Source organism: Dipteris shenzhenensis, chromosome 21 (genome assembly GCF_047967505.1).
Source record: "Dipteris shenzhenensis isolate YYH24624 ecotype China chromosome 21, Dip_SZ_1.0, whole genome shotgun sequence".
NCBI classification, from domain to species: Eukaryota; Viridiplantae; Streptophyta; class Polypodiopsida; order Gleicheniales; family Dipteridaceae; genus Dipteris; species Dipteris shenzhenensis.
The window spans coordinates 30,642,487-30,652,986 of record NC_141616.1 but is presented as its reverse complement, the minus strand read 5'-3'; the positions used below and the strand labels follow the sequence as shown (position 1 = coordinate 30,652,986).

Below are 10,500 nucleotides of genomic sequence, written 5' to 3'. Positions count from 1 at the left end.
TAAAATGCACGGAGGACTGAATATCCTCAATATACACATGCATGTTCTAGCTCACAAAGGGAAACTGATGTTGCAATTTATGCAAGGTGATCAGCCATGGATTTGTATGATAAGGCATTTGATTTTGCACTTACCTTCCTCTGCTTTTGGTCACTGGGAGCCTACTCAATGGGCCTTTTTGTTTGGCCACATTGAAGGCAAAGTAATGGGATGTTCGTTTGTACGGGCTTACTTTCTGATTGGAAGCATATACTTTCCCAACTTAAATGGAATGGGAGAGATACTCGTGCAAGAAACTCATTGCGTGCTGAGAACCTTCATTGGTCTCGCCTCCTTTGGCTTTGCAAGAACCCTATCATTCTTACTTTCATTGCTCTAAAGGAATTTCGTAGGTGAATGATGAGAATGATCCTACTGGTATGGTCATCTCTTTTCCAACATCAGTAAGACAATATGCTTTGGGACAGCACTATAGACCATTCTGGCATTTAATATCACAGATGCTCCGGGATTTTTAGCCAAGTCCATGTCTTGAGGTTGGTGATCGCCTCAAAGATTGAATTCTTTGTTCGGATAATCATGTTCGTCGTGGGGTATGGCTAGCTAACATCACGGTTGCATCTTTGTACAAGGTTTTGTTGTTGCCTCTGATTTCTTCTCATGCCAATCGTATATGGCATCTATAGCACACACCCCTCAATGCTTGCGAAAACGATTGCAACAGATATGTTTCAAAACTCCCTCTTTGGGAGAAATTCTTGTTATGGCAACTTTTGATTGGGGTTTTTCCTTTTGGACATCCTCACATTGCACCTGCCATGTGTAGACGATGTCTGTCCTTGAGGGAGTCTATGCCTCCTAGAATTGCCCTGATTGGTAGGATTTCTTGCTTCTGTTGCAACAACGGCTTCGGGTTTGTTTTTCTCCAGTGCTGCTTTTGGAAAGCATTTTTGGCTGTTTGGCTTTGACCCAGACAGTCCTAGTTGAACTCATTGAACCTGCATCTTTACTAATGAAAGATACTATATATCTAGAATGTCTAGTCAAATGGAAAGAGTTAAACATGGGGAAAGGTTAGCAATCTTCATATGACATTTTCCAATTTCGCTTTTTGAACATCAAACATAATCATGGAATTCTAGGGTTCAATTATGGTAAGATGGGGAACAATGAGGGCTTAATAGGACTTCGATAATCTAGGCAAAGACCTAGGGACATTCCTATCAATATGGATTTTATATAATGAAGGACATACTCTCCTCATCACCCCAACCAACTCTTTTGGGCGTTGAAGCTAAGGGCTAGACTGGAGTGTGGATCTCATACCCGATGTCAATGGTATCAAAGCTAGAACACATGTGGCAATGGGCAAAGGATTGTGTGAGCAACGTTAGGCTATGAATTGTACAAGCATGGAAACCTTGCAAAAGTTGGCAAAAAAATGGCTCATCATGATTGGTGGATTTGGCATGAGGTGAGGACAACTAACCCAACGATATGCAACATGCTAGAAACTAGCATTAACCATCATAATCATGTACTGTAATGTAGACACCTACATCTATCAACCTGACCCTACATGGTCAAAGTTGTTTGTAACCTGACCCTATGTGGGTAGTCATGATTTGACATGTTCTTTTTACCATGATGTAATCGGGGCCCTACTATGGTCTCATGCATCAAAAGGGATAGAGGCAACCCATGGAAATTGGGGGATGCAATAGCTAACCTTGGCGCCCACAATAGTTAGTGCTAACATAGCGTCTACTCCCTTCATATGCTTGAAAAGAACCTGCTGTTTCATTAACCTGCTGTTTCATTTTACAAACAAGCACAAGACAAACCTGCTTCTTTCCCTCAGATGCTTACCCATAATGCTTATCTGGAGCTTGGCATTTATAGGAAAAAATTGTGTCAATATTGACCAGTTATTCTAAAGCAAAAATGTCATACTAAGCCAACAAAATGCCATTCTCAGAGAATAATACCATTCTTTAGTCAGCCTTACAATCCAACTTAGACATCCAGTTCCAGTATTCAAATTTTCACCATCCCAAAGGGAAATAAGCCACCATTGCCAAACCAAAACCATTCTTTAGTCAGGCTTTCAATCCAACTTAGACATCCAGTTCCAGTATTCAAAATTTCACCATCCCAAAGGGAAATAAGCCACCATTGCCAAACCAAAACGATGCTAAAAAATGGAACAAGTCCAAGAATGTAAGTTACACAGCAACACCATTGCAAAATGCCCAGATTCGGACAAAGTCAGCATATCAAATGCTTGAATGAAGCTTCCTAGCCTAGCAAAGTAGAAATTCGAGAGCAATAGCAGACCCCATGTTCTCTCTAGCATCTTCAAATCAGAAACCGAAAGACATACCCCATGCTTCACATAGCATCCCATCGACCTATTCAACAAGTCCAAATGTTTGACCCCCCATGTAAGTAGAGACAGTACTATATCGTCAATTCCAAGGACAAGACTTGTTTGTTGTCCGCCTCGTGTGTGCCTTTAGACAAACCTGGCTGATAACAACAGACCTCAGGAAAGTTATGTACAATATTTTACAAACTAACCCTCCATCAGGCATTTAGTATCATATTGATGATTTGCTTTGACAGCTCAAGAGCTGTCCTCCATGCAGCACCAAGTATTGGCATAAATATGTGATTTGCCAGTTGCCATTCAACCACGTGCTTGGTCTGCTACTGGAAATAACCATACAACTCTAGGTAGCATAAACACAGATTCCATGGATGAGAATTGCTTGTTGTTGGCCCTGTGAGAAGTATCCGGAAAAACCTGAAAGGTATGAGAGCATGTGCACAATGAACAGGAAAGGAAGCATACTGCCCAGACTGAGAGAGAATTTCCGCATGATAATGGACCTTCAAATCCAGCCACTGCTCACCATCTCTAGACCCCTGCTGAGAAAGTGTGTACTGTCAGCACCTGCATTTACAAAGAGATCTAGAAATGAAAGTAATAAAGCTTCGACATACCTGTAGACTCCAGGATCTAATGTAGTTCTTAGAACCATCTTGTCTTATAGTATAGTGATTGCACATAAGCTGCTCACCACCCAACATTTCCTTAGAAGGGAAATATCATCAATTGCTTGCTGTGCAAGTATGTAGATATGCATCATCAAATAATTACCTGATGATCCTCCCCAAGATCAATTTTCCACCAAGCAGATGGGCGCCCTCCTTCGAAGCATGGCCCCGCAAATGAAGTGCCCTGCAATTAAAATTCAATTTTCAACTGCAAAATACCATAGGTCTGTTTCCAGTAATTAGACACATAATGATAGAAACCTGATATTGTCTTGAAACCAAGGATTTTGAATCCGTATATCGTGAAGGAGGGCTGCTGGCAATGACAGAAATATTCTGCATGAATTGCCATAGCAAAATCAACGTTCATAATGCTGTCTTTTTTCCAAAAGGGCTCCTTAGATAAACATTTGACAGGTTCCCTACTAAGAATCTGGAGGACATCTATGAATCCCAAACAAAGACATGATAGTAAAACCACATGACCCTATGACTGCCCAAAATATGTGTCAAATACCTTTAATAAAGCAGGGTTCATCCAGGGATGAGCACCATAAGATGTTCCAGCAAAATAAATGACACCATTACGATCACCATCACAGATGTACAGGAGTTCTTTCAACTTGGAAGAGCGATGGCTGAACCTGAGACTGTTCTTGGAAAATTGTACGAGCCTATCTTGTCTGTTGACACTAATGGATATAGAGAAACCCCTGCCATGTGCGATTCAATGCAGTTGAAGCAGACTGCTTGCTAGCATCACTGGCACATGATGTCATTATGCTACGTTGAGCTTTAAAAACTCTGAAAAAGATTCTGCTCTGTACCAGCTGACAGAACAGTTGGACTAGCGTTTGTATATCCATGTCAGAGAGTAACTACTACACAAGCAAGCATAACTTACTCCTGACAGCAAGTGGAGTCTTTCTCAGGTGCAAGGTACTCCAACGCCTCCCTAACCTGCAGGCCACGTGCTTATGTCAATTGGAAACTTAAAAAGAGCAAAGCCACATTATTCCTGAAAGCGATCTGTTTGTCACCAAAAAATGCTCACCAACTCTTTTAATCTGGGAACATGGAAACAGAGAGTGCAAGACTCCAGCTGAAACAGGAAGCTTTAAATGGTGAGCCTTTTTTTACAAGAAAAAGAAGAACAATATTCAAGCTGAAGACAAAACAAAATTTGTTACAACAACCCATCTTTCACCTCTTGAAGCAGTGACAATGGAAGAAGAGCAAAACGGACATAAGAAAGCATCTCATTCAAACCATCTAACCGCTCCCCAAACAAAGCAAGTACATTCTGTTCCTTGAGGTAATCACACGCCTGCCTCCATCCATTGACTTCACCAACACTAGAGGCCCACAGAACAGTAGCATTAAGCACCCTCTCTTCTGACGTTACACACAGATCTGGAGCCTGAAATTAACACACGTTTAGCCTGTGAATTTGTCAAACAAGAGAACACGGTTAACAACTTCAAAGAGCTTCAAACATAAGATTAAAGAGATCAACACACCTGAAGGATTTTCTTGAATGTTGAAAAATCCAGCTCCTTAAACTCAATAGTATGAGACAAGCACCGTTCAAAATGCTTGGCAAAAAACTCCACGCATGCATCTTGCAGTGACTCGCAAGCTTGCAAGGAAGAAGCCACCTGCAGAATTGGACACACACATTCCTGCACCGCAGAAAAGATTTGGTCAGCATTTGAGTCCTCGACTCAAATTAACACTGCTATCAGCAGTGTAGCAGTCGGCATTTTGTGGAGCTCCAAAATCTCCTCAACCAAATTTGCAGGACAAATAGGCTGGTGAAGACGTTGATTCGAGATGACCACGGCAACCCTGCAGGTTATGTAAAAAAGCACATCAAGTCAACCACTAGCAGCCATAATATGTATCGTTTGCTTCTTGAGGATTCACATTGGGGCAAACCTTAACCTGAAGCATTAAGTTACCTCAGACATTTTCCAGAAAACAAAGACATTGCAGAAGAGCTCAAAACAAGATACACCAAGCTACAGTGTCCAAAGGACACAGCTGCACACTAAATATAAGACTCCTCATTCACAACTTATCAAGTCCTCTCCATTTTGCCATTGACAGACATATATAGCAATTTTTGAGACATGTTTGTAGGATAGGTAATAAGCTCTACATCCTGTGCTCAAAAATTGCTTTTACAAACCTTAATGATAATGAGTTGGAAGAAATGACATGAAAGATGAACAAAGTCTAAGAATCTTTCATTTATGCTACAAAAGAAAAAATGAATGGACACCTCTGAGAGAAATTCAAGTAATTGCTGTGTGCAGGCCTGCTGGAGTAGAGGAATATTAAACTGATCAGCAAGTAGCAGGAGAGATAGCAACCAGGATTCAATATCATCCCTCCCACTCAAATCAAGATTAACCGTGTACATGAAGCCAAGCATAGCCAAGAACACATCTGGTTGCACATCTCTAATGTTGATCTTGGCCATGTTGCTTTCCCACATTCCATTGCTAAACATCTGCAAGGAACATACAGAAAGTAGCATCAAAAAGTAATCTCATCTCAAGATAAAGGACTAAAACTGTACAGAACAGGGCCGAAGACATGCCTGTTAAGATAAAAGAAAGGCTCATTTTGATACTACAAAGCCACTCTTTCAAGATGGCAGCAGAGCCTTGCTTTCAGCCATGCATGAGACCTTCCATAAACTTAACACAGCATGACACAGAATACATAGCTTGATACAAATTGTGGCAGCCCTGATGTCATGCTGGAAATCGCAATAACTGCATATTTTAATTGCAAAAACTAGACATCAACTTATCGTAAGACCTATAGATTGCGGCAACTGACTGAGACTTCAAATGACTAGTATAAGCCCTCCTTTGCTATCAGATTAAACTAAGCCAAGTATATTGAAAATGACAGTGTAAACCACATCTTTGGAACTTAGCCAATGACACCCCTAAGTGACAGTCTTACAAAAAAGGAGCACAAAGCCTAAGCCATTGTGCATCAATTGGATCGCAGCCTCTATCCCCATAGTAAATGTCTGCATTACTTGAAGCACTAATTGATATATCCATATCTCATGTTATGTTATGGTACAAAAGGAGAGAACTATACGACCAAACCTTATTATCCAAATTGCAACACACACAAAGTTTAAGAACACTTCTCTCATAACTTGCAATCACGTTAACATGTAGGCATAATTGCGTGATTACTTCACATACGAGTACCTTGATTATAACTAGCGATGTCGTGACACGTCAAGTTGAAATTACATAAAAACTCTACATCGGGTCTCATTCTATGTAAGTGTCAATCCTAAAGTAATCATCGTACACTGGGCGCCCTATCTTGGAAGGATCCATTCTAACCTCTACCGCCGAATATTCATCCAGCCCTCATCTCTTCAGTCACATTCTCTAAGCGTGTAGCAGACCATAACTCCCACAAAATGCTTAAGGCTTTACTCCTGAGAAAAACCATTTTAGAAGCTTCACAAAACAAGTCGTACCGGGAATCTGGATTAAAATGCAACTCATACCTTTGCAAAAGGAATGCTCCACGCACTCAGGACCAGCCTATGTGCCCGAGCGACGACATCATATCCGTCTAGAAGAATTTCGACATCAGCAAATTCTCCATTCACAAAAAGATCCCTTAGTTTTGAAGAATCTATTGGAATGTCAGCTGAAAAGCCCAATTGAGGGTCTCCGAATCCCCCAGCGGACCTGTATACAACTACTACACTGTCATCCCGTCCATTGGCATGCTCGTTCAAACTGGAAGATTGCAGCTCAGCGCATTGGGTAGCCAAAGTTTCGACACCAAATTCTTCACAAAGCTCTTGCACGGCCGCTAGATGTGGTCGAAACACCTACCCAAAAAAAATGTCGGCTTGAAACTTCTTAACAGCAAAGACGTATAAATTTCCCTGGAGCTATCGTAAAGCGAAAAGAAATCACCTGCGTTCGACCCGTGTAAAAGAACCGAAGTAAAGCGTGTAAGACGGGATATACAACTGAAGGAAGCATAATCACATCGTCCACAATCTGGAAACTTCCTGGAAACTTAGTACAACAGCAAGCCAACACAAGCCTATGAGCTGGTACAATTCTTTGATCTGTTCCTACACGGAACCGCAAATCGGAGAGCACCGGATTCTCGAGAAACTGCGCGAGCCCCGAAGTGATTGAGTGATGATCAAGCGTAGCCGAAAAGGGAACACTCCTTGCATATGGCAGCACCCTGATGTTCCTATAGCCAACATGCTTATCCCAGCTGCTGAGGCCAACGTACCGAACTTTGCGATTAGGATTGGAGTCGGCCCATTGAAAGAAGATCCCCTTGCCAGGATCGCCTTTACCGACGGTGATGAGGCCATCGAAGATACTAATCCAGAAGCGCTCGAAGTGCGAGGGGCAGACAACCATGCCGGGGACGTCGACGACGGCGGAGCCATCGACCTCGATTTTGAGGCGGCGGTTGCGGTGGCTACCGAGGACGATGGCGTAGTTGGGGCCGGAATCGGTGCGGTAGTGCTGGGAGCCGGCTTTTTCCTTGAAGACGACAGTGACATCGTTATCGGCGCAAGCTTCGAAGGCGATGCAACCACGGCTAGGTTCAGGGAAGAGGAGGTCGTCATCGACGAGCCAGGCGCATTCGAAAGGGGGGACGACGAGCAAGGTACTGGAGGACATGGCTATGGCGATTAGGGTTAGGGCAAGAGCTTTGTGTGAGTGTGAGTGATAGCACAGAGCTAAGCTTCAACAGAATGAAAAAATATATACAACAACAAAGTTTTCATCAGATATCAGATACAGGGAAGAAGAAGACGATGACCTGGCTCCCACGTGGCCTCATCGCCTTCATTGCCTTCCACGCTGGCTTACACCCTGCCTCTTCCCTTGCCTCCATGTCAGCATTCCGTCCTTCCACCAGATATGCATTCCAGCCTGGCTTCCATGTGGCTTCCCTTCATGCCCGCCTCACACCTGTCCCATCCAGGTCAACGCACCCACTTGCATCAAATATTCGCATCTGGATCTCACTACTTGAGCTTTACAGTGTATACACCATGGCCATCATTTTCTAGATCTCCCCTCCTTCCCTCCCAAGCAAACATCAAGAATCGTGGCCCCTAGAGTGACCATCGGCAACATGGATCCTTGACGAGCAAGATTGCTCGACGCCCATTTGGCCCAGATGCATCTAATGCACCATTGGCATGCAACACTGTCTAAACACCCCTAGGCTGGGTTCATCAGTTGTCCAGGAGCCGAAGCCTCCTTCTTGGAGGACTGCCACCGCCTCTATGATGCTCAAACAAGACAATCATCACTATGATGCTCAAACGAGACACATCATTTGCTTATGACACCTTTAACACGTCCTTCCAAGAGGTTATTCGCCATTGCAGTCTGCCAAACCCTCTAATTGGTTCAACGTATTTTGACCAATGGGAGGGGGGGGGGGGGGGTTAGAGACGAACTCTACTTCCTTCGGACATGTTCGAGCTCAAATAGCCTTTTGCCATGAATCGATGTAATCGATGCCCTTATGTGTCCACCTGGTCTAAACTGACGAATGGGGGAAAATCCACAACGGTTCCTATATCTATCAGCAAGTTTTAATGTATGGGGTTCATGGTCCAAGATGGACGAGGTAGTTTGGATGCCCAAGATTTAGTCTACCGTACCTTTGCGATTTTGCCTATCCTACTTTTACACATCCGAGGATATTTTGCAACGTCCGTCCAACTCCTCCCACAAACCCTACTGTCCAACTTTGGGCAGCTGGTGTGTAAACACTCTAATTCCCAAATCCCTACCTCCAACCGCCATCGCCATCCAAATTTTTATACCCCACCACACTTGCATATATCCAAGGTATCTTTCAAAGTCTATCATTGCCCCTTTGAATTTTATAGCTTTACCATGCCGAACATGCATCATTGTGTCACAACTCGCCATGCCTCCATAAAATCTAAGGTGTAACTCTACAAACGCTCCCATTATGCTTTCATTGTAGGCCTCTCTCTTGATTTTGACACTAGCGAAAGGGACATGAGTCCTTTTTGGGAAAATGGCTCACAACTTGCTCTTGACTTCCCTATTTATCTCATTCAAGTAATTCCACAAGTAAGGTAATTCCACAAATAAGCACTTAATTATGCATGATTAACGCATCTTACCTTTCAACCCGCACTATCGAATCATACTTACCTTGTTTATTTGCAAGAGGGGCATAATCATGCTTGGAATAGCTTGCTTACACACAATACCTCCAATCGCCAATGTAGGTCTATTTCTTTGAGCTGATGTAAGGCATCGTTTTGTAGAGGTAAAGGGGTTGGGGTAATACTAAATATAAATAACTCGAAGAGAGGATGGGCACCTCTTGCTTATGTTGCATAATACAATTATTTAAATTTCCATTTTTTGTTGAACTAGCACATATGTGGACCATACTTATTTTATTTGTCAAAAAAAGGCAAATGGGCCAAGAAAACACGACGAAAGGAGACATAGGTGAGCCAAGAAAGGAGACAAAGATGGGCCAAGAAAACATGAAGAAGGGAGATGACGGCAACAACAAGACCAAGGAAGGGGCAATATGAGAGCGAGAGGATTGTGTGGTTTGGGCAACTGGCAAGCCATGTGGGTGACGTTGGCAAGAAATAGGAATAGCGAGTAAGCCACATGGATCAATTAGGTGTGGGAACTTTAGGATGAGTCTCCATGCCTCTATTTTGGAGGAAGTCCATGAAATGAGAAAAATTCAATCCAAGAGGTGACCTCTTAAGTATGTCCACATCTGTCCTGTTCAAAATTCACTTCTTGATATTCATTGTGATTTTAGGTTGTTATATATGTTTCACACACACACACGCACACACACACACACACACGCACACACACACGCACACGCACACACACACGTGCACGCGCATGCATGCAAAAATAAAAATTGAAAAGACATACCAGGATACTATACTAACTTCAAAATGGTATGCAGAAAAAATGTGGAGATTGCAATGCAACTACAAAAGACCATGACCGAGTGTGTGTCATGGCATGTGAAGGATCAGACTCTACCCTATGATTTTTTGCAAAGTTCAATGAACATTTCTTATTACAACACAAAAGGCAGATAATTTTCACATTACGTCCGTTGAAAATGAAGTTTTTATTCCACAAACAATTTACGTGGATCAAATATTTACTTGAATTTTGGTGAAGTAAAAACTATGAAACATATTCTAGATGTTTAGTATTATGCCTCGCGTTCATGTATGATTTTCTTCATGTCCTTATGGGTGATGAAATTCATACAATATACCATTATCTAGTGGTTTTGTTTTTGGCAACCGTATATAAAGTTGATATAAACTTATAGAGTTTGGTGCCTTTTAAAAGGATTTAGCCTTTGATT

The 10,500-nt window shown here is 42.4% G+C and overlaps 1 protein-coding gene across 2 annotated transcripts; it reads right to left on the bottom strand.

Moving 5' to 3' along the window:
* Positions 1–2,107: 2,107 nt before the first annotated feature.
* On the bottom strand, positions 2,108–7,844 carry LOC147888741 (BTB/POZ domain-containing protein). Of its 2 annotated transcripts, none has more exons than XM_087392232.1 (12): positions 7,032–7,844; positions 6,611–6,943; positions 5,345–5,575; positions 4,581–4,742; positions 4,268–4,480; positions 4,115–4,162; positions 3,965–4,020; positions 3,578–3,773; positions 3,322–3,396; positions 3,164–3,244; positions 3,007–3,075; positions 2,108–2,931 (listed from the first exon to the last, which is right to left on the bottom strand). In XM_087392232.1, the coding sequence occupies exons 1-12, from the start codon at positions 7,764–7,766 to the stop codon at positions 2,710–2,712; spliced, it is 2,421 nt and encodes an 806-aa protein (XP_087248358.1). In that variant the 5' UTR covers positions 7,767–7,844; the 3' UTR covers positions 2,108–2,709. The 2 variants fall into 2 exon arrangements, with proteins under 2 accessions (XP_087248358.1, XP_087248359.1); XM_087392233.1 differs by having other exon boundaries at positions 2,110–2,928.
* Positions 7,845–10,500: the final 2,656 nt, after the last annotated feature.

Excerpts from the sequence above, each read along its gene's own strand:
- LOC147888741 (XM_087392232.1), bottom strand. The coding sequence starts at position 7,766 with ATGTCCTCCAGTACCTTGCTCGTCGTCCCCCCTTTCGAATGCGCCTGG. Across the intron at positions 6,944-7,031 it reads TTTACACGGGTCGAACGCAG|GTGTTTCGACCACATCTAGC; the intron begins GTGATTTCTTTT and ends TTTTTTGGGTAG. Across the intron at positions 3,245-3,321 it reads TGGTTTCAAGACAATATCAG|GGCACTTCATTTGCGGGGCC; the intron begins GTTTCTATCATT and ends TTTTAATTGCAG.